Source organism: Terrapene carolina, unplaced genomic scaffold (genome assembly GCF_002925995.2).
Source record: "Terrapene carolina triunguis isolate 2854851 unplaced genomic scaffold, T_m_triunguis-2.0 Scaffold31, whole genome shotgun sequence".
NCBI lineage: Eukaryota > Metazoa > Chordata > Testudines > Emydidae > Terrapene > Terrapene triunguis.
The window spans coordinates 10,195,644-10,217,111 of NW_020664382.1; the positions used below are offsets into that span (position 1 = coordinate 10,195,644).

The following is a 21,468-nucleotide window of genomic DNA, read 5'->3' on the forward strand; positions in this document are numbered from 1 at the left end:
AGCAGAAAATTAATTTGAGTTGAGGGTGGGAAGAGCTCTAATTCAAACATAAACACCTATAAGATTAGAAAAGGGTACACCGAGGAACCATTGGCTAATTAGTTTTGTTTTCATATACATGCTTCCCTCCCTCCCCCCTCCCCCCCCACTTTATGGAACATGGTCTTATAGTTAAAGAACACCACTGTCAGCCAGAAGATCTGGGACCGAGTTTAGCAATTTACTTCCAGGGAGCCAGAATTTCAACCCTAGCCTCTATCCCATCTCTGCCACAGCCTTTGATGTGACCTTGGGCAAATTTCTCTCTCTGTGTCTCAGTTTTCACAACTGCAAAAGGAAACAGACAGTACTTACCTAAGGGCTGAGGTGAGGCTTAATTCACTAATATTTGTGAAGTGTTTTGAGTTCCAGTGATGGAAGGTGCTGCAGAAGTGCAAAACTATGAGGACAATGAAAACACTTCTTTAAGAGTATTCAGATAATAGGACCCAATTGTCCACCATTGAAAGTAATGGGAGTTTTGCCACTGACTTCACTCTATGCAGTCCCTATATTAGTACAGCAAGTTGTTTTTAAAAGAAGAATGCAAACTTTGGAAATCCACTATTGTAAATACAGCAAATAAAAATATCCCACCCTGAGACTCCTCTAAAGAATTAAAACTAACGTGTTGAAAGTACAATTTGGGGAAGTGGAGGTTGATGGGTATTGCTCCTTCTAAAAAAATGCAACTTAATTCAGACATCAGAGATGAGCTTCACACTTTGTCCATAATACTTGTAGGAAATTTAATATTTTTAAATTGGTAGCCATGAATTAATCAACTGCACATGAACGCCACATAACATGATCATGCCACCTGTTTAAATCAAAAGGAAACACTTAAAAATAATTCTTCTACTGTCCTGCTAAGGAGCATCCAATTGCCCTCTGGAATAAAAGTGAATCTATTTCTACCCCTCATTGCTCTATTTGGACTCTTCTATTTAGGGAGGAATATGCTTTCAGTGACTATGGGAGGAATGGCAGCGCACTGGTACTTCGGTTATTCCTATTCCTGACTCTGAAATCTTTTGCTGTAGCTAAAGTTACAAAGCATAGTTTTGATTAAATCTACTTACAGAGAAAGAACAAAAGGGTTTTTACTTAATAATGAGTCTCTTTCAGATGTGCCTTAATGAAGAAAAATGGTTGACGTGATGCAGGCCATTTGAATTAATTGTAAGTGGTATGTAGTTTTTAAGAAATGTGGATGTACAAACATTCATTTTCAATACAACATGAGTTCTGACAGTTTAAATTAAGACATTTATAACAATACTGCTGTGAACAAGTTGTTTTTAAGAAACAGCTTTGAGTTCAGGTGAGGTCAGAGCCCCAGAGAGAGAGTTCTTCATTCCTCAGGACATCCAAGGGAATGAGGACAGACACAGGGACGGATTTTAAATGACATGCCACAACTTATATGAAAATTTAACACTGGAGAGCGGCACTATCTGCCCTATCTCATACAAGGCATTTCAGAAGAGTCCATCGCGGTGTTTACAGGGCATCTATCATAGAGCTCATAACTCAGGGTAGACTCTCCACTGCCTACCCCAAGGATTCACCTTGCTCTGCTGAATCCCCTACCAAAGAGGTACCCCGGTCTGCAACGACTTCAGGTATTCCTTATTCCATAGACCTGGGTTGCACCAGTGAAATCCCATATCTCTTATCTGACACAACTGCTGCAAATTGGGATGAACTAACACTCTTAGAATTCCTCACATTAAATTCCTACATCTTATACAGAAGTCATTAAGCACCTCCGCCATTTCCACGTTTTCTGTTATTTTCCCCACCTCAGTGAGTAACGGGCCTACCCTGTCCATGGTCTTCCTCTTGCTTCTAATGTATTTGTAGAATGTTTTCTTGCTACCCTTTATGTCTCTAGCTAGTTTGATCTCGTTTTGTGACCATCTGAGGACTTAAGAAAAGCCGTTACTAATAATGCTTGATTTATTTTTAAGGCTGCATTTGAGAGAGAATATTAAATTTTTTAATCTGAGGTTCCACAGAAGATAGAGAAGGCTTGTTATCACCTCCATCTCCCTCCCAACACAACATTATTCCCAAGAGTACCTTTTCTGCTTGACTTTTTATTTGTTTTCCATACTTTGCATCTAGCCACTGTGCACTGAAATATGGACAATATCAAACCAAGAGAATTTTATTGCAATAAGCTGCACGTTGGACAGCATGTACATTACATCGTATCTGCTCATACACATGCTGGGCTAAGGGACCTATTTAGCAATCTTCTATTATCCAGGGGCAGTCACATTTCATTCTGCCTTTTTTATTTAATGAAACTAAACTGGCATGCAATTAAAGCTGGTTGAGAATTTTTGAAATTCCATCAAAACCTTTTTATTTTATTTTTTCTATTTTTGACAAGCTTACTGAGTAACTGAAATTTTTTGAGAACTTGAAATTTCAGGGAAAGGTATTTGCAAAAAGTTTCTACATTGTTCATGAAAAATAATTCTACCAGCTCTATATGAAATACAGGCAGACTTATTATTTGATAGCAAACTGCTCTCTATCACCCACAGGTAAAATGGAAGGTATAATGCTTTGTCCAACTCCCTGGCTGCCAACCAGAATGTTCAATTTAGCAGAGAGAGTTTATATGAGCCATAATTTGCTCTGGAATAATCTCTAAGTGCTCTAGCTTGGCAATCAAATTTGGTGGAAACGTTAATTTCCAGGTATTCCCATAGATGTTCACTATGCCTCTCTAGCGTCACAGTGTGTTCTCAGCTATCATCCATGACTGAGAATAAGCAAACTTATCACTTTTGCCTAAAACTTTATTGAACAGGGCCTTCCTTTCCCTTAGTGGGCCCTCAGGGTCTGTCAAGGCTCCTGTTTGTCTGCAATAGGTAATCTTTGTTAGTCTTCTTGAACGACACTCCACCATTTGTCCCCCAGCCCAAACTTTGTTTCCTACTTTCTTTTTGGGACGGTGTTGTCTTGTGTCTTTACAATTTAGGCCTGGTCCACACTAACCCTCCACTTCGAACTAAGATACGCAACTTCAGCTACGTTAATAACGTAGCTGAAGTTGAAGTACCTTAGTTCGAACTTACCGCGGGTCCAGACGCGGCAGGCAGGCTCCCCCGTCGACTCCGCGTACTCCTCTCGCGGAGCAGGAGTACCGGCGTCGACGGCGAGCACTTCCGGGATCGATCGCAGCAGATCGATTGCTTACCGCCGGACCCGGAGGTAAGTATAGACGTCCCCTTAGAATCACCAAAACAAAGTGCTTTGTAAGAAGAAATTGGAATTTGAAACCAACACTATCATATTTCTTGCTATTTTGAGGATTGGATGTGCCACTACTTAATGTGCTAACTTTCTCATTTCAGTGATAATGTCGTAGGCTAGCTGGCTACTTAAAGAGAGTTAGATCCAGCCCCCCCTGTGATAAATCAGCTGCCTCACAGCTGATGCTGTGAGGCTACAGATGAGGTGAAAACTTGATCACTTGGTCCTCACAAAAAAACTACAAGTAGCTCAGTTGAACCAGAAAGCTACACAGAGTGGGTAGGCTCTTGCAGGAGTCCCTAGGTCAGGGGAAAGAAACGGGTTTATGTATGACTCTCAGGCAGAAGCAGGGAGACTTGCCTTAACTCCCAGACAGAGGGCCTGTGGAGTGTGATCCTGCAGGGGGAGTAAATAAAATCTTCTGGAGGAACCTGAGTCAAGGGGAGGAAAGGATAGTTTGGTATACAGAACTTGTGTTATTTTGAAGAAATAAAATAGAACCTCTGAAGAAAGGAGGACTGGAATCCTGTAGCTGGAGAGTGTACTTTAGTGCACAGGCTGATTAGTTAGCCCACTGGCTTACCGGCCACTACTGCACCAAATTCATTACAGGGCAGGAGAGGTGCTGGGCATCTGGCATCACAAGTGCCATCTCTGGGGAAGGAAATGGGAAAACAAGAAAAGTTCTCTTTTTTGACCTGCAGAGGAGCATGGCAAGGAGATTCTGCTAAAATGTTTACTTGCAGAAAGGAGAAAGTATTTTTGATTTAGGCAAGAGGACAGAGAATTAATGAGGGAATAAATCTGTTACCACCAAGAAATGAGTCTGCAGAGGCAAGTCCTGAAAGAACAAATGCAAGGGCAAAGGCCTCAAGCACCATTATCTCAAAGAAGCTATTGTAGTGGTTCAGCAAATATTGTCATCTCACCTTCACAGAACAATGACACGTAATTATTAGTGTCCTGTTGGCTCCCAACAATGCATTTTCACAGCAATCCAACCTACTAAAGAGCAGGGAAAAAGAAAATGGGAATTCCCAGAACATGCATTTCTTGTCCTTAAAGTCTGTGCATTTTTTTGGTAATGTTTTGTTAGGTTGCACTGGCCACTGGTTGTGTCTGGCCTGCATATTAGAATACTTAATCGATTTGATTTACAGGATTTGTGTTGAGTCCAACAGGCATACTTTAGTTTATTCTCAATATAATATCATTTCACTATGCCATACAGTTAATATATAAAAGCATATCTGCAACAAAAGATTTAAAAAAAACCACATGCCGCCACAAAGGAAACATTGTTATATTTAATAGCAGCAGTTGCCAACATTTAATCCTTCTTATTTTAGCGTCATCCAACCTCATTCCCTTGCACTGGCAAAATATGTGCCCACAGCAACTCTCATTTGATTCACTGAGCTAATACAAGCAGCATTGACTAAAGTCACAGGTTCAGGTGATGATGTTGTCTGTCCAGCTGTGCCTAATTTGCGGCAAGGCCTAAAGCCTCCATAGTTTATTGAACACTCGGTCAGGCTTGCACAAACTTTGTCCAGAATGCAACAGGCAGACATTTGGAGATCCTGTACTGTAACTGCATGTCATCAGTCCTTCTGTGTGAGGATATGTGCACTGTTTCTTTCAGTGTAGCAGGAAGCCAGGCAGGACGGCTTGGAGGAAGAGTCTAGGAAGAAGCTTCATAGCAAAGAAGAGAGAATCTTCTGGGATTATGCTGTTTTTCTTATTCTAATGAAGATGTTCATTGTTTGAAGAAAGCAACTTTCCGTGATTCTTTGCCATTGTCACCTGCCCCTTTGCACTTAACCTTTCAAATCCATAATACATCACCATCCTACACCCACCAAGTTTGTAGTTGAATTGTCCTAGTTTGGGTAGTTGGTCGCACTGCCAAACCCAAGTGTTCAAAAATCATGAGATTGGCTTTAAAACATGAGATTAATAATAATAATAAAACAAAACATTTTGGATTCTTTTTATTTACCTTCTGTTTGAGGGCCTTTAGGGTGCACTCAGGTCATGTTTTCAAGCTTTTCTCTGCAACCATGAGGGCTAGAAACTTTCATTAAAAAAAAATGCTGAGCTTCTCATAACTCCAGGAGCCGGGTCTTAAAGAAAAACACCAAATATTGTGAGACTCATGATAAAATCACGAGAGTTGACAACAGTGAGTTGGGATATAGCTTCTTAATTCAGGGAAGCAGTGGATACACAGGCTCACCGAGAATAAATGTGGGGATGAAGATTCCATTAATATAAATTTTGTTGGATAGCAGCAACACAGATGTGTCTGCTCCCGAAAAGCCTGGAGTTTATAAAAATGTTTGCATCATACACTGTGTCTGGCCTGCCTGTGTACACATATAGATATCAGCTAACCTGGATATGACTACACTGGAGCTGGAGGTGTAGTTCCAGCTTGGATAGATATACCTCTGTTCAAGCTAGTATGCTAAAAATAGAAGTGTAGCTGCAGCAGGATGGGCTAAATACATAGGGTGTTGAATGGGATCATACTTGCGGTGGCTAGCTGTCCTGCCGCCCTCACCACTGTAGCGTCTACTATTTTTAGTGCACTAGCTCAATCAGAGCTAGTGCAAGTATGTCTACCTCAGCTGGAAATTAGACTACCAGCTCCAGTATAGACATACTCTATGATCCATTAAGCTGGCATCACCATGATAGCCCTTTTTGTCAGATGTACCTCTGGGCTTGATGTGGAGGGACAGAATGGATATTTGGGTTCCCTCTACACATCCTGCATAGTTTGGGAAGCCCAGTAATGACCTCTTGTGCATTTGCCATGTTGATCACAATGCCCTGCAACATACCTCCGTAACAATAGCAACCACTATGTACCAAACTGATGACCAGGTAAGCGGTAACTAGCTTCCACTGTGCAACCATAATCCATCAATTAATTTTCCTCTAAAGTAATAGGATGGGTCAGATGATTGGTCTAGAAACTGTACTACCACGCTCAGGAGGAAGTGGAGAGACTTTGGATCTACTCTGGAGAGAGTTGGTTATTTTCTAGTCCTAGTACGGTGCCCCAATACTGTTGGTATGGATGTCTTATAAATGCTAACATTATAATGTTATTACTACAGAACAAATGGATAAGTTCATGGACTATTAAGTACAAATATAAGATATTAAGGCACTTTTAGAATTAAGTGAATATTTAAAATTATAATGTACTTTTTACACCTTTGCAAAATAATTTGTACATCTTTATTCATGGTCACTACAATTTTCAGTGTCATTATAAAGGCTGAGAGCAGACAGGACTGGCTACTAATTTTGTCTGTTACATACCAAGGAATCTCACAAAACCTGGATGACTGGGCAACAAAATGACACATGAAATTCAATGTTGATAAGTGCAAAGTAATGCACATTGGAAAACATAATCCTAAATATATATACAAAATGATGGGTTCTAAATTAGTTGTTACTACTCAAAAAAGAGATATTGGAGTAATTGTGGACAATTCTCTGAAAACATGTGTTTAATGTGCAGCAGCTGTCAAAAAAGCTAACAATGTTAGGAACCATTAGGAAAGGGATGGATAACAAGATAGAAAATATCATAATGCCACTACATAAATCCATGGTACATCCCCACCTCAAATACTGCATGCATTTCTGGTTACTCTATCTCAAAAATATATATTAGAAATTGAAAAAGGTACAGAGAAGGGCAACAAAAATGATTAGGGGTATGGAACAACTTCCATATGAGGAGAGTTTAAAAAGACTGGGACTGTTCATCTTAGAAAAGAGACAACTAAGGGGGGATATGATACAGGTCTATAAAATCATGAATGGTGTGGAGAAAGTGAATAGGGAACTGTTATTTACCCCTCCACATAACATATTAAATTAATAGGCAGCAGGTTTAAAACAAACATAAGGAAGTATTTCTTCACACAACACACAGTCAACCCATGGAACTTGTTGCCAGGGGATGTTGTGAAGGCCAACAGAATAACTGAGTTCAAAAAAGAATTAGATAAGTTCCCAGAGGATAGGTCCATCAATGGCTATTAGCCAAGATGGTCAGGATGCAACCCCATGCTCTGGGTATCCCTATACATCTAAGTGCCAGAAGCTGGGACTGGACAACAGGGGATGGATCATTTGATAATTGTGCTGTTCTGTTTATTCCCTCTGATGCCTCTGGCACTGGCCGCTGTCAGAAGACAGTACACTGGGCTAAATGGACCATTATGGACCCAGTATGGCCATTCTTCTGTTCTCACATAAACTTCTCTTTTTATATCACTGAACATTCTCATTACTTTCCCAATAAAATCTGACTTAAATTTACCTGTGACTTCATAAATGAGGCAAGTCTTTCTGTTACATCAATTTTATGCTAATCTAACTCTATTGATTTCAACAGAGTTATACTGCATAAAACCAGTGCTGCTGAGAATCAAGTTCATGATTTCATGTAAGGCCATGGAAGGGAGTTTCATTATTTTTTATAAGAACAATTTTCCATGACTACATTCTTCCCTATTCAGGGGAAAACAGGAACACCCAAAGAGAGTGGAAAGCATAACTGAGAGAAGAGGAGACAGATGGAGCAAAACATATCGGGAGCAGAGACTGGAGAGACATAGTACAGGGCCCAATAACTTGGGTGTCTAAAGTTGGACACGTTCATCTGTAGTCAGCAATCTAAATATCCATTTCAGGCATTAGGTGTTAAGTAGATGTCTAAATATGGTGCATATCTTTTAGTTCAAAAAATGGGATTTCAGGCAGTGCAATCACCTCTCATAGCACTATTAATCAAGAAAGCCCCCTCAGAAGAACCAGTCTTTGGGGGGACGGACAGAGGTTTTTACTTCCTCACAGTAATCTCCCAAATGCAGAAAGCATGTCCCCTCTCCCATAGACTGCATGAGTCCAATGTGAGGGAAACAGGACTGGACCCAAGACTCCGATTCAGAAAAACACATAAGCATGTACTAAGTTCATCCTTATTCGGGAAGCATCTGACTTCAGTGGTACTTAGCACACGTTTAAGTGTTTTGCTGAATTGGGGCTAAGGACAACATGCTGAAGAAAGTGGAAGAACAGGGAGCTTTATTTATATCAGCTCTGCTTTAGTTGAGCAGCCTGGTAATTTCTGCATACGGATTTATTTATTTTATTAATTGTAATATGTCAGAATGATTCAACTTTTCTACTTAGATAGTTTAGCCTGCTGTGTAGTTAGTACACACTGAACTTTCTGAGGCTAGTGGGCCCTAGAGGCCCACCTATAATGTCTTCTTGATGCAGCCCATCAGAGCTGTGCCGCAGTTTGTTTTGTTTAATACAAAGCAAGTAATACTCCTTGGAATTTTTCCATTGCAGAGTAATGGAAAATGGAACTTTCAGAAATGTATTTTTAGAACAAAGTTCTTGCTGTGACTTCACTAAGTAGATCAGAATACTGGAATGAAGATTTCCATTTTTCAGAAAAAGCAGTTAACTTTCAATTATCAAAAGTGCTCTGTTGTAAGAATGGCTATAAAGCACTAAATATTTGCAATTAGTCATCTAGAAATATTTATTCTGGATCTGGATCTTCACCTCTGCAGAATCTCTGCTTATAGCGGACTGACAAAGCTCCACAGCTCAATGGGAAGTGCACACGTTCTGTGCAGCTCAATGGGAAGTGCACACGTTCTGTGGAGTACCAAGATCAGTTCTGCAGAGTTCTCCCACAAGCAAGTGCACAAAGGGTGGGTGGATCCGGATAGTGATGAATGGCAGTGGGATGATCCATTTCAAGACTGCCAGTATCTCTTCGGGGCTCTGACATCTAGGGAGAAAGGCCACACATCCAACAGAGAAGAGAGTAGCACACTGCCTGATATCTGGTCTGTAGACTGCTGCCCAGGATTCTGGCTTAAAAGCACTAAACTATAAGGCTGAGATTTTCAGTCACTTATTGAATACCCAAATTAGTTTTGTGGCTTTGAAAATCCCACCACAAGGGTTCCAGTCATTTGTGCTCTTTGATATTACAAGTTTCAAAATCCTCCTTTAAGAGTTTGGGAGCTCCCAATTGGTAAGTTACTTTTTAAGAAAAACTGAGTATCAACCATTGTATATCCATTTACCTTGCACTTACACGTATACTTTGTTTCTCTTAATAAAATATCAGTGTCTCTGCCTATAAACCTGACACCGTGAGGAAAGCCTTGTAGCCTGAAATATTGGTATTTTTATTGTGAAGATACACACAAGCATACTTAAGTCAAAGGATTTCTCATTGTTGTGCTGCAATTGACTTAGCATTTTGGATTCAGAGAAAAATCAAAATAAAATTGCCTAGCTAGTTTACAGTAGATACAAATAAAGTTTAAGATATTAAATATAAAATCCATTTCATTTACACTATAGTTGTGAAACAAACTAAAGGAAGGAAAGAAACTCAAGGCTGAGCTGAATTCACTGTTAAATTTAAACACAGCACAAAAGTCTGAGCTTAAGGCCCAATCTGGCTATCACTTGAGCACTTGCACATTAACTCAATGTAATTACTTACGTGTATAAATGTAAGCATGTGTGTAAGTGTTAGAAGGACTGTGGCCTAAGAATGAAGCACCAACATTAATTAATCTGGTAGAATCAGCCAGACACTCATCATAATGTATACTTCCCTGATATTACAAAAATGTTCCTGAAAGATAATAAAAAGAACACTATCTGACCCAAAGCCTTTGATGGTTTCTTCGGATTGGCTGTGGCATCTTGAGTTCTTTAGGGAGAAGGAAATATTTAGGCAGTTCTTAAAAAAAAAAAATGTTATGGACTCAACAGACCAAGAGGGCTCCTTGTAGAATTTTTCTACTGTGTATTTAGAATATTTTGTAAAAGGCTATTATTTATCCAACAGACTTAAATGCTTCCAGAGGAGCGGTTTCAGTCTATTGTGAAAGTATACATTTAGAGAGTGTATTATATGTACTAAAAGTGGGTTGTAAAAGTCTTAATAAAAACATAGAGAGACAAGGTGGGTGAGGTAATATCTTTTATTGAACCAACTTCTGTTGGTGAAAGACAAGTTTGTGAGCTTACACAGAGCTGTTCTTCAGGTCTGGAAGAGGTTTTTAGTGCAGAGAGATTTTTAGTGTCTAGCAGAGTGTGATAGGGTGTGTTCTTCACACTTGCCCTGAAGGGGTTAATGTAGACCAGAGGGGCCAATTAATTAGGCTGCAAACTGGGGGAACTAAGGCTGAGAGGAAAGCCCTAATTAAGGGAAGATCATCTGTGTAGGAACAGGAATGGGGTTCTACAAAGCCAGAGAACTGATAGCAGAGAGAGGCTGCAGGGAAGTAGTCTGTAGTCACTCCCTGGGAGAAGGGGTGTGTGTGTTGGGGCTATAGAAATTAGCCTTCAGTTACTCCCTGAGAGGAGAAAGATTGGGCTGGCAAACCTGGGGGATTGGGGTGGGTATCAGAGCCAGAAGGAGTACGAAAGGCTCAGGCAAAAAGGAAGCAAGGTTCAGGATGGTGCAAACCTTGGCTGCTGACTAGAGGGTCCTGAGCTGGAATCTAGAGTAGAGGGTGGTCCCTGGTGGTCTACCAGCCACTGTGAAAGTGGCATCATCGGGGCAGTGAATAAAAAGGCTGACTAAGACTGCTGGTAAGGAACTGAGTTTGATGCCTCAGAAGGGGGAAACATGCATAGGGACCTGGCTGGAGGGCCAAGTCACAAAGAAGGAGCACCTTGAGTCGCAGAAAGCGTGAGAGAGTGGCAGCAGGGTGTGCAGCGAGTAGCCAAAGGGGGCCTTGGACTGGGAAAGAGCTAATTCCCAGAGTGGCCAGGGGGAGGTGCCACCTGTGGTGAGGGGATCTGGTGACACAGTCTTATGAATTTAAGTTTCCAAGCTCATCTTTTGAAGGTGTTGTGCAGGTTTCCCTTGTAGATGAGGACTGAGAGGTCAGATAAGACCGTTTTGTGAAAAGTGTTCATCCATGGGTTTTGTCTCTTTCACCTGCAGAATTTGGTCCAATAAAAAATATGACCTCACCCATCTTGTCTCTAACATCCTGGGACCAACACCGCGAACAATTTTTAAAAAATTTAAAAATTAAAAAAATAGTCACTTTGGATGTAAAGTAGCAGTAACAGATTATCTGGGTAACTTTGTTTTTAAATATCACAAGCAGCGAAGATAGTCATACATAGCACTCTTCATCCAGAGATCTCAGTGTGTTTTACATAGAAAAGTAAACATCACTATTTCCATTTTACACAGGATAAACAGATGCACAGAGAGGTGAAGTGACTTGTCCAGGGTCACACAGGAAGTCACTGCAGAGCTGGGAATAGCACCCAGGTTTCCTGACTCCCATGCAGTGCTCTAGCCATTAAAAACTACTGGCTCAATCAAATTAGGGCTATATGCTGCAGAAAATATCCACAGCCTTCTGAGCCAGCAGGAAGATCAGCAGACTGAAGAAAGGCTAACATACCATCATACACCCCACCAAGCTTTACACCAGAATTCTGTATTCTGGGCCCATTCCTCTTACCTTCCCTACAAATCCCACAGGACCACCCCTGTTCTCTGTATTCTGATGGGGAGGGTGAGGACAGCCTCCATTATCCTCCAGCCCTTCCCCTATCATCTTTCTGGTGAGTAGTGGGAAGGACAGAAAATGAGGTTTCTCCAGACCAGTGGCTCCCTGGCATCATCTCCTTAGTTGACAAAAGACAGCTAAGGAAACATCATTGGACCACATAGCTCCTTTGAAAATATTTCCCAGTTTACGTAAGGAAAGCACCTGCCTTTGCATTTAAATGTCAGAGGATGCCTGCTGTCATTTACATGAGCCTGAGTGTTCCTGGGAAAGATATGATCTGAAGCAGCCATCAAAAATGAAACTGTCATCATTCTGCTGCTACTATGGAGGGGCACTGACCCTAGGAACAGGGAGCCAGCTCTTTGCCTCCTAAACCTCTGAGTTTCCATGGACCCACAGAAATGGTCCGATTCTGTGGTGAGTTGGGCTGCTTTGTGTTATCCTTGCATCACAAACTACAGCACTAAAGCCATCTTAGCAGGCGGCAGGAGGATTCCCCCATCACTGTAGCAGCTCCTATGTCGAAAGTGTGGCTGAGGCAAAGGGAACATGGCTGAGGTGTTTACATCCTTGTGATCACTGACTGTTGTAGTGGGGGCTGTTGACCAAACAGCATAAATTAGGGTAACCTTCAGGATACTCTAATTCAGCAGTTCTCAACCAGGAGTCCAGGGCCCCCTAGGGGGCCGCAAGCAGGTTTCAGGGGGTCTGCCAAGCAGGACCGGCATTAGACTTGCTGGGGCCCAGGGCAGAATGCTGAAGCCCCACTGCATGGGGCTGAAGGCCGAGGCCCAGAGCCCCGCCACCCAGGACGGAAGCCAAAGTCTGAGCAACTTAGCTTTGTGGGGCCCCCTGTAGCATGGGACCTGGGCAACTGCCTTGCTTGCTACGTCCTAACGCTGGCCCTGGCTTTTATATGCAGAAAAACAGTTGTTGTGGCACTGGTGGGCCATGGAGTTTTTAATAGCATGTTGGGAGGGGCCTCAGAAAGAAAAAGGTTGAGAACCCCTGCTCTAATTTATGCTGGAGACTGACCTGGTACCAGGTGGCCTAAGATTAAGTTTAGGAGTGAAATGCAAGAAAAACCTTTGTATACCAGTCCTTTCTTGCCCCACCTTCACTGAATGCTTTGTAGCCTCAGTGAAGTAGCTTGCCTGGAGCCGATCTTGGACTGGATATGGGCTTTAAACCATTTTACAAAGTATCGGCGCAATCCTTCTCCCATTGAAATCAGCAGTGAAACTCCTATTCAGTCCAATGGCAGCAGGATGGGCCCTGTTAAGGTTTGCACACAAATAATTTGTAAATAAAAAAAAATTGAAACTGCCACAATGGCCAAATTTCCCTGCACTGGGTTGAAAATTCAAACCAATCTCCTTGTTGATATAGTTTCTCTCTCTATGCAAATGTGCAGTCCCATAAATTTTTAGAGCTCAGATGTGCACCACTGAAACACTCACAGTAACTTAACTATGGCAGCACAAATATATTGTTTCAAGTTTTTTTTTTTTTAATCTAATATACATGGTATAGAATCAGTTAAAAATAAAAATCAAAGTTTACCTGAAGTTGCTGTTCTAGTTCTGGAAAAGCCAAAGGAAAGGTGTTTTCTGGAGGAGCATCATCTAAAATGTAAAAAGACATTTTGAAAGATAACACTTACTATAAAGGCATTTCACATGCTCAATTGATATAGTATGGCATGTATGTTGTCCCTTCTATCCTGATCCTGCAGAGACTTACACACATACTTAACTTCATACATGTGCGTAGTCCTACTGAACTCAGTAGAACTACTTAGGGATGTAAAGTTAAGTCTTTGCAGGATTGGAGCCTTATTTTGTGTTACAATAATTCTGAAACAGAGTCACACTTATAGAATGTATTATAGCACAGTAAATCAATCAATCAAGCAATACATCCAGACAATTTCTATCTCCTGCTTCCCAATTACAGTACAAATAATTCAGGTTTCTGCCATACACACCCATGCCTTCAATGAGCTCGTAACTTCAGTAAAGAGTAAGGCCTTCTCTACACTGGCAAGTTTCTGCGCAGTAAAGCAGCTTTCTGTGCTGTAACTCCCGAAGCGTACACACTGCCAAGCAACCTAGTGCGCAGAAACTGCACAGTTGCAGCGCGGTAAAAAAGTCACCCTGACGAGGCATACAGCTTTCTGCGCCTGGGCTACAGCGCCACAGTGCCAGTGTAGACACCCTGGTTGATTACAGCGCTGCAACTGGTCTCCAGGAAGTATCCCACAATGCCTGTTCTCACCTTTCTGGTCATCAGTTTGAACACTACTGCCTTGCCCTCAGGTGACCAATTGTGAGCCCCACCCCTTAAATTCCTTGGGAATTCTGAAAGTCCCCTTCTTGTTTGCTCGGTGATGCATGCAGTGGTCTCAGCGCATCTTTCCAGGTGACCATGCCTGCTCCACGCACCAGGCAATCCCCCACTTGGAGCAATGCCGAGCTGCTGGACCTCATCAGCATTTGGGGAAAGGAGGCTGTCCAGTCCCAGCTGCACTCCAGCCGTAGGAGTATGATATCTATGGACAGATTTCACGATGCATGATAGAAAGGGGCCATGACTGAGACACACTGCAGTGCAGGGTCAAAGTGAAGGAGCTGTGGAAAGCCTACCACAAGGTGCAGGAGGCAAACTGCCAATCCAGTGCTGCGCCCACGAGCTGCCGGTTCTACAAAGAGCTGGGCGTGATAATCGGTGGTGACCCCATCTCCACTGCGAAGGCCACTGTCGATACTTCGGTGGCTCATGTGCCAGTTGAGAGTGAACTGAGCCAGGAGGAAGAAATCTTGGACGAGGATGTGGAGGGGCAGGGGGACCCAGAGGCAGAGGACGACTCAGAGATCAGAGATGCATTCAGCCAGGAGCTCTTCTCTACCCCGGAGGAGGGTAGCCAGTCACAGCTGCCGGATCTTGACGAAGCGCAAACAGGAGAGGAGGCCCCTGGTAAGTGGCTTTGATTTTGGGAATCGCTGAAGCGAGTTGCTGGGGGCAGGAGGGTTGCAGAAAGCAGGCTTGTGTCTGTATGATGCGCGTACCACCACATGCCTACTCTGAGTGGCGGAACAGGGTGTTGATTGACTCCCTCACCTCACAGGAATCTGCCTCAGAGATCTCCAGGAAACTGTCATGGAGATACTGGGCAATCCACGGCCACAGGCTCTTTGGCAGAGCTGCTTTGTTTCTTGCCTCATTAAGGGTAACTTTCCTGTGCCACTCTGCTGTCACTGGGGGACGGGGGGACCATAGCCGCACACAGGAGAGCTGTATAAGGGCCAGGATGGAAGCCGCAGTCTTGGAGACGACCCTCCCTTAATTCCCTGCTCACCCTCTGCAGCGAGATATCTTCCATAATGAACACAACCTGTGGAAAATGTGGGGACAGTAATGATTATAAGGTCCCCCCTACAGTGCTGGCTCTCCCTAAGAGCCAAGTGCCCAGTGTACAGTATGGTCCTGGAACACTGATTTCCACTGCCCCAGTGGTTACTAACCATTTTGGGGGGGTCTTGTGGCTCATGTGTGTTTGCCTGGGGTCAGCCAGTTAGTGACAGGTATGTGAATAGTAGCTGTGTTTTAAATCAGTGGTCTCTGTGTTGCAAACAATACTGCTTCTGTAAATTGTTGCATTTTGGCTTCACAGATATGACCTTGGGAGCGCAGCCTCCTTCTTTGTTATCGCCGGCTGAACAGCTGCTCAGAATTAGAAAGCGGCGACAAAGAACTAAAGAGGACTTTCTGCGTGATGTCACGGTGCACTCCACGGCTAAAAAACAAGAATTGAAGGAGTGGCAGGACAGCAAGAAGAGGGACCGAAAGGAGAACGCAGCGCGCCAGAATGAAGCCACGGAGCAGTTCTTAAATGTTATGCGCCAAGCAGACACTATCCAGGCGCTACTAGCACTGCAAACCAAACAGCTCCGTGTCCGCCCTCCCTGTCGCAAAACTCTTTCTCATGCGCCCCCCAGACACCGCTTATCAACCTCCTGGCTCCAGTCTGTACCTGTTGCATTCCACTCCTGCCCTGTCACAGCCAAGCCCTGCGGACTCCCAGTACCCACTGCACTCAACATCCATCCCTCTGCAATTTACCCACTGCACTGTACTCCAAAGGACAAGGTTGCATATGATACCTGTACATACACAAATCTTTAACTGTCCCAGGACCCCACCTCCCCCTCGGACCTTCCCTTCCCCCATCCCTCACAGTGCTGATGTGTTTTTTTGTTTGTCTCTGTCCTCCGTTGTTTTTTTTTTAATAAAATAATTGTTTTGGTTTGAAAGCAATCTTTATTCCATTAATAGAAAGCAAACAGAGCCCTGCAAATCAACAGGCAATTTTCTTAAACCTTCACTGGGCATCGTCTGCACCAATCACAATCACCTCCTAGCATTACAAGCACTGCACTCCTGAGCATAGCAACAAATATTAGTGGCTTTCAGCTTCAAATTGCTGCCTCAAGGCATCCCTGATCCTTATGGCCCCACGCTGCGCCCCTCTAATAACCCTGGTCTCTGGCTGTTCAAATTCAGCCTCCAGGCACTGAGCCTCAGCGGTCCAGCCTTGAGTGATGCTTTCACTCTTCCCGTCACAAATATTATGGAGTGTACAGCACGTGGCTATAAGCACAGGAATATTGTCATCAGCCAGGTCCAGCCTCCCATATAGGCAGCGCCAGTGGGCCTTTAAATGGCCAAAAGCACACTTAACAGTCATTCTGCACTTGCTCAGCCTGTTGTTGAACCGCTCCTTGCTGCTGTCAAGGTTCCTTGTGTATGGCTTCATAAGCCACAGCATTAAGGGTTAGGCAGGGTCTCCCAGGATCACAATGGGCATTTTGACTTCACCTATGGTGATCTTCTGGTCCAGGAAGAAAGTCCCTGCTTGCAGCTTCCTGAACAGGCCAGTGTTCTGAAAGATGCGTGCGTCATGCACCTTTCCGGACCAGCCTGCATTAATGTCTGTGAAACACCCACGGTGATCCACAAGCGCCTGGACAACCATAGAGAAATACCCCTTCCGATTAATATACTCAGTGGCTAGGTGGTCTGGTGCCAAAATTGGAATATGTATGTCATCTATTGCCCCTCTGCAGTTAGGGAAGCCAATTTGTGCAAAGCCATCCACAATGTCACACATGTTGCCCAGAGTCACGGTCTTTCGGAGCAGAATGTAATTCATCCAGCCCTGCACACTCCGTCAACACGAGTCCAACGGTCAACTTTCCCACTCCGAACTGGTTAGCGACCGATCGGTAGCAGTCTGGAGTAGCCAGCTTCCACAGTGCAATTGCCACACGCTTCTCCAACGACAGGGCAGCTCTCATTCTCATGTCCTTGCACCGCAAAGCTGGGGTGAGCGCATCACACAGTCCCACGAACGTGGCTTTCCTCATCCGAAAGTTCTGCAGCCACTGCTCGTCATCCCAGACATGCACGACGATGTGATCCCACTATTCAGTGCTTGTTTCCCAAACCCAAAAGCGGCGTTCCACTGTGGCCAGCACCTCCGTGAATGCCACAAGCAATCTCGTGTCATAGCTACTATGCAGGGCGAGATCAATCTTGAACTCCTCTTGCCTTTGTAGTTTAAGGAATAACTCCACTGCCACTTGTGACGTGTTAGTGATTGCGAGCAGCATATTGGTCAAGAGTGCGGGATCCATTCCTGCAGACCGAAGAGGCAGAGCGCGCAGTACACAAACCGTTGAAAGATGGCGTCTAATGCAGACGGAAGCACAGAGATTTCTGGGATGCCAAGCAATGCATCATGGGGCATTGGGACAGGACCCAGGATGCCCCGTGACCCCCTTCGCCTTCCCACAACTCTTAGTGGCAGAAGAGGAAGAGATGCTCTGTGGGACAGCTGTCCAGAGTGCACCACTCCAAATACTGCTGCAAGTGCTGAAAGTGTGAACACGCTATTGCGCAGGCAGCTGACAGTATGAACACACAACAGCGGTTTCCCTTCAGTGCTCTCTGAGCGGCGATGTAACTGCCGGCACTGTAACTCTGCCAATATAGACATACCCTAAAGAGAGTTCATCACCTGCTAGAAGGTAGTCAGCATATCGCAGGGTTGGGCCCATTATAAGTATGACTTCTAAACAGTCTTGAAAGTGACTTTTCTGCTATGGTTTAGTAGGGCTAAAATAACAATATGAGAAACAGTTTTCCCCCTGTAGTAAATGTAATGCCCATGGAACACACCACAGGTTCTTTGTGTAGTTACAGAGGAATGACAACACATACAGCAGCACAGAATCATAGAATATTAGGGTTGGAAGAGACCTCAGGAGGTCATCTAGTCCAATCCCCTGTTCAAAGCAGGACCAACACCAACTAAATCATTCCAGCCAGGGCTTTGTCAAGCTGGGCCTTAAAACTTCTGAGGATGGAGATTCCACGACCTCCCTAGGTAATCCACTCCAGTGCTTCACCACCCTCCTAGTGAAATAGTGTTTCCTAATATCCAACCTAGACCTCCCCCACTGCACCTTGAGACCATTGCTTCTTGTTCTGTAATCTGCCACCATTGAGAACAGCCTAGCTCCATCCTCTTTGGAACCTCCCTTCAGATAATTGAAGGCTGCTATCAAATCCCCCCTCGCTCTTCTCTTCTGCAGACTAAATAACCTCAGTTCCCTCAGCCTCTCCTCGTAAGTCATGTGCCCCAGCCCCCTATCATTTTTGTTGCCCTCCGCTGGACTCTCTCCAATTTGTCCACATCCCTTCTGTAGTGGGGGGACCAAAACTGGACGCAATACTCCAGGTGTGGTCTCACCAGTGCTGAACAGAGGGGAATAATCACTTCCCTCGATCTGCTGGCAATGCTCATACTAATACAGGCCAATATGCCATTGGCCTTCTTGGCAACAAGGGCACACTGCTGACTCATATCCAGCTTCTCGTCCACTGTAATCCCCAGGTCCTTTTCTGCAGAACTGCTGCTTAGCCATCGGTCCCCAGCCTGTAGCAGTGCATGGAATTCTTCCGTCCCAAGTACAGGACTCTGCACTTGTCCTTGTTGAACCTCATCAGATTTCTTTTTGCCCAATCCTCCAATTTGTCTAGGTCACTCTGGACGCTATTCCTACCCTCCAGCATATCTACCTCTCCCCCCAGTTTAGTGTCATCTGTGAACTTGCTGAGGGTGCAATTAATCCCATCATCCAGATCATTAATAAAGATGTTGATCAAAACCGTCCCTAGGACCGACCCCGGGGCGCTTGATACCGGCTGCCAATTAGACATCGAGTCGTTGATCACTACCCGTTGAGCCCAAAAATCTAGCCATCTTTCTATCCACCTTACAGTCCATTCATCCAATCCATACTTTTTTAACTTGCTGGCAAGAATACTGTGGGAGACTGTATCAAAAGCTTTGCTAAAGTCAAGATATATCACATCCACCGCTTTCCCCATATTCACAGAGCCAGTTATCTCATCATAGAAGGCAATCAGGTTGGTCAGGCATGACTTGCCCTTGGTGAATCCATGTTGACTGTTCCTGATCACCTTCCTCTCCTCCAAGTGCTTCAAAATGGATTCCTTTGAGGACCTGCTCCATGATTTTGCCGGGGACAGAAGTGAGGCTGACTGGTCTGTAGTTCCCTGGTTTCTCTTTCTTCCCTTTTTAAAAGATGGGTACTACATTTGCCTTTTTCCAATCTTCCGAGACCTCCCTCGATCACCATGAATTTTCAAAGATAATGGCCAATAGCTCTGCAATCACATCAACCAACTCCCTCAGCACTCTGAGATGCATTAGATCTGGACCCCGGGACTTGTGCACATCCAGCTTTTCTAAATAGTCCTTAACCTGTTCTTTCACCACTGAGGGCTGCTCACTTACTCCCCATGTTGTGTTGCCCAGTGCAGCAGTCTGGGAGCTGACTTTGTCTGGGAAGATGTACTCAATGCTTTTTTTTGCCTCCTTCAGCTTTTTCCATGTCATCTCTCACAATTTTGCCTCCCCCATTCAGTAAGGGTCCTACACTTTCCCTTTACCTTCTTCTTGTTGATAACATGCCTGTAGAAACCCTTCTTGTTACACTTCACATCCCTTGCTAACTGCAACTCCAATTGTACCTTGGCCTTCCTGATTACACTCCTGCATGCTCTAGCAATATTTTTATACTCCTCCCTAGTCATCTGTCCAAATTTCCACTTCTTGTAAGCTTCCTTTCTGAGTTTAAGCTCACCAAAGATTTTGCTGTTAAGCCAAGTTGGTCGTCTGCCATATTTGCTCTTCTTTCTGCACTTCGGGATGGTTTGTTCCTGCACCCTCAATAAGGCTTCTTTAAAATACAGCCAGCTCTCCTGGACTCCTTGCCCCCCTCGTATTAGCCTCCCAGGGGATCCTGTCCATCAGTTCCCTACGGGAGTCCAAGTCTGCTTTTCTGAAGTCCAGGGTCCGTATTTTGCTACTCTCCTTTCTTCCTTTTTTCAGGATCCTGAACTCAACCATCTCATGGTCTCTGCTACCTAGGTTGCCACCCACTTCTACTTCCCCTACCAATTCATCCCTGTTTGTAAGCAGCAGGTCAAGTGAAGCACAGTCCCTAGTCGGTTCCTCCAGCACTTGTACCAGGAAGTTGTCCCCAACACTCTCCAAAAACTTCCTGGATTGTCTGTGCACTGCTGTATTGCTCTCCCAGCAGATGTCAGGGTGATTGAAGTCCCCCATTAGAACCAGAGCCTGTGATCAGGAGACTTCAGTTAGTTTTCTAAAGAAAGCTTCGTCTACCTCATCCTTCTGATCCAGAGGTCTATAGCACACGCCCACCACGACATCACCCTTGTTGCTCTCGCCTCTAAACTTAACCCAAAGACTCTCAACAGGCTTTTCTCCAGTTTCAAACTGGAGCTCTGAGCAATCATACAGCTCCCTTACATACAATGCAACTCCTCCACCTTTCCTCCCATACCTGTCCTTCCTGAACAGTTTATACCTATCCATGACAGTGCTCCAGTCATGTGAACTGTCCCACCAAGTTTCTGTTATTCCAATCACACCATAGTTCCTTGATTGTGCCAGTGCAAGCTTCTCCATATCACATTACTTATGTGTCTTTACTCTGAAGGACCCACCTGCAGGGATGAAGTTAATTCATTCATATGCTCAATCAAATCAAGGGCTTTTTAACATAGGCTGCCAACCAGGTGTGACTGAGTGCCCGTTTTGGGGTTTTCACTAGGAACTGGATTGAGAATAGAAATGGGAATCATACTCCTGTGGCAATATTCATTACTCATAGTCACTGTCACACTAACAGTTTTGCATTGGATTTCACTGTTGTTTATGTATCTTGCTGCAGGTTACAGATCTTCATTACTAGCTCACTTTCAGAATCTGTTGTATGCATTGTCACAATTAAACCACGGTTGTTTACACAGTAGAAAATTGCTGAGGCAGGATCTTGTAAGCTGCTCTGTGCTGACAGACCTCTGTGCTCTCACAGAGCCTCACTGAGGCTAGGTCTACACTACGGGGTGGGGGGGGGGGGGC

General features: G+C 44.1%; 1 protein-coding gene across 5 annotated transcripts in view; it reads right to left on the minus strand.

The window, feature by feature from the left end:
- LOC113405077 (MAP3K7 C-terminal-like protein) overlaps positions 1 to 21,468 on the minus strand; it is a 73,212-nt gene that overhangs the window by 17,218 nt on the left and 34,526 nt on the right. For all 5 annotated transcript variants that reach the window (XM_026652284.2, XM_026652279.2, XM_026652287.2 and 2 more), the window contains one exon: positions 13,491 to 13,552. In XM_026652284.2, the coding sequence (XP_026508069.1) occupies positions 13,491 to 13,552 (62 nt within the window). The remainder of the gene's footprint in view (positions 1 to 13,490; positions 13,553 to 21,468) is intronic.